We start from the raw sequence: 2,012 nt of genomic DNA, 5'->3' as shown, positions 1-2,012 counted from the left end.
TCATTAGCATCCGTAGAGAAGGTTGATCCTCATGATGTCCCAGTAGGACATGCCCCGTCTCTGGCCGATCTGGACGTTGGCGTCAGGGATGGGGGTGATGCTGTCTCTGCCGTACTGGATGGAGAAGGCTGTTCTTCCATAGTGCATGATGGAGGAGTAGTCGTAGGGAGTGTTCAGGTTGTTGGTGGACTGCTTGTAGAAGTTGTAGGCCATCTGTGGGTTGATGTTCTCCCAGTTGATCCTGACGTAGTAGTCTCTGTCGCTCCTGGTCTGCTCGTGCTGGAAGCCCAGAGCGTGGTTGATCTCGTGCTGGATGATGCCGTGGTAGAGGCAGCCCTGTTTGTTGAGAGAGAGCACCTGTCTTCCTCCCTCTCTGCCCAGAGCAGAGAAACATCCAGCTCTGTTCTCAATGCTGATGTAGTCGTACTCGCTCTGACGGGGGACGAAGCGGAGGCAGGTCTTGCTGTGGTAGACGTTCATGGCGTACTGGATCTTCTGCCTTTCCCAGCTGGTGAACTCACTGCTCACAGTGAAGGGGATGGTCACCAGACCATTGGAACCTTTCCTCCACTGGCAGCTCTGAGACCAGCACCTCATGGCGTTTCTGGTTCTGGGAGCCAGCAGGTCTCCTTCCAGAAGGATCTCATCTGTGGCATTGTTGGAGGTCAGAATCCTGGTGCTGATGTCAACGTCGTCTGTGACTTCTTCTTCATTTCCTTCATCCTGGAGAGGATGAGCCTGAGAGAGGCCGAGCAGCAGCAGCAGCATCAGCAGACTGACAGTGGGAGTCATCTTCAGGATTGATCTGGACCTTGTGTGGAGATCTACTGTGGAGAGACTCCTGATGATCTGTGCTGGATCCACTGCTGTCCAGGCTCTTTATACACCTCTCTACAGGTGTGTCTGCAGCAGGATTATGGGCTGGGGTCACCACTGTTAGGCCTAAATAAACCTCTGGAGGGAGGACTCCACAGACAAACCCACTGATCCAACATGGTTTGTTGTAACGTCCTAAACCGTTTCAGTTCTTATGTTTTCTTTGATGAACCAACACCAGCTCACAAAGACTTATTTATACATTTATTTTCTCAAGACCTCCTTTGGAGTCTGTCTTCTGTCTGCAGAAGGATTATGGGCTGGGGTCCACACTGTTAGGGCTGTATAAACCCATGAAGGCAGAGCGCTCCACAGACAAACCTACATTATAAACATTCGATCTAATCCTCCCCAGTTCTGTCCATGTTGTCCTTTGTGTATTTCCAACAACTCCTTTGATACACTTTTCTGCCAGGTTTTTGTTGCATTGCTTTACTAAAAGCTTTTTAATAACCGGTCCCAAAGACTGGATGTATGTGCCAATATTGAATATGGGAAATGCCCATGACCCAAATAGTGTTCACTCAGTCTCTGATGACCTGCGTAATTGAAATCCCCATGTGCACCTTTCATGACAAGCTGTTAAAGTTGTTGGAAAAGCTGCACGTCCCTCTGTGAGGATGATAGACGGCCTATTCAAACTCGTGCATATGTAGAGGATGGTAATAGGTTCCTGTGGGACGTGTTTCTGTGGATGTGCCTGATATGGCTCTCTGGTCAAAAAAGAAAAAAAGAAAACCCTACAAATGATGGGAAGTAGTGGAGGCCTGTGAATATGAAAATCATCATAAATCAGTGAACGACCATAACATTTGTGAACTCGTGCGTTTAATTCTTATTTATCTGCGTTGGATAGTTTAATGCTCCAGTGTGTTTAATCCGAGGCACCTTCAGAACCAAGAGGCTCTGCCACATTAATTGGTTTTCGTTTAATTAAAAAATATCTGCTCGATGCTTAGACGTAAAGAGGCGTTTGTTTTGTTTGTTCTAACTCTTTCTAAAGCCCTGGATGTAACGTCTTCTGTCTAATGAAAATCTGATGCCTAATTCGCTCAATTTAATAATCACACATAAAGCGACTACAGCTCCCTTGAATCCTGGCCTCATATAAAGTGTAAAGATGAATTGTGAAAAGA

At 46.9% G+C, this 2,012-nt stretch overlaps 1 protein-coding gene across 1 annotated transcript; it reads right to left on the bottom strand.

Moving 5' to 3' along the window:
* Window positions 1–3: 3 nt before the first annotated feature.
* LOC103379289 (high choriolytic enzyme 1-like) lies at window positions 4–1,980 on the bottom strand. The gene has a single exon (XM_008310782.2). The coding sequence runs from the start codon at window positions 790–792 to the stop codon at window positions 4–6; it is 789 nt and encodes a 262-aa protein (XP_008309004.1). The 5' UTR covers window positions 793–1,980.
* Between the last annotated feature and the right edge of the window lie 32 nt (window positions 1,981–2,012).

Source organism: Cynoglossus semilaevis, chromosome 5 (genome assembly GCF_000523025.1).
Source record: "Cynoglossus semilaevis isolate Cse_v1.0 chromosome 5, Cse_v1.0, whole genome shotgun sequence".
Lineage (NCBI taxonomy): Eukaryota > Metazoa > Chordata > Actinopteri > Pleuronectiformes > Cynoglossidae > Cynoglossus > Cynoglossus semilaevis.
The sequence above is the reverse complement of the archived record's forward strand: the minus strand, read 5'-3'. Positions and strand labels throughout refer to the sequence as shown.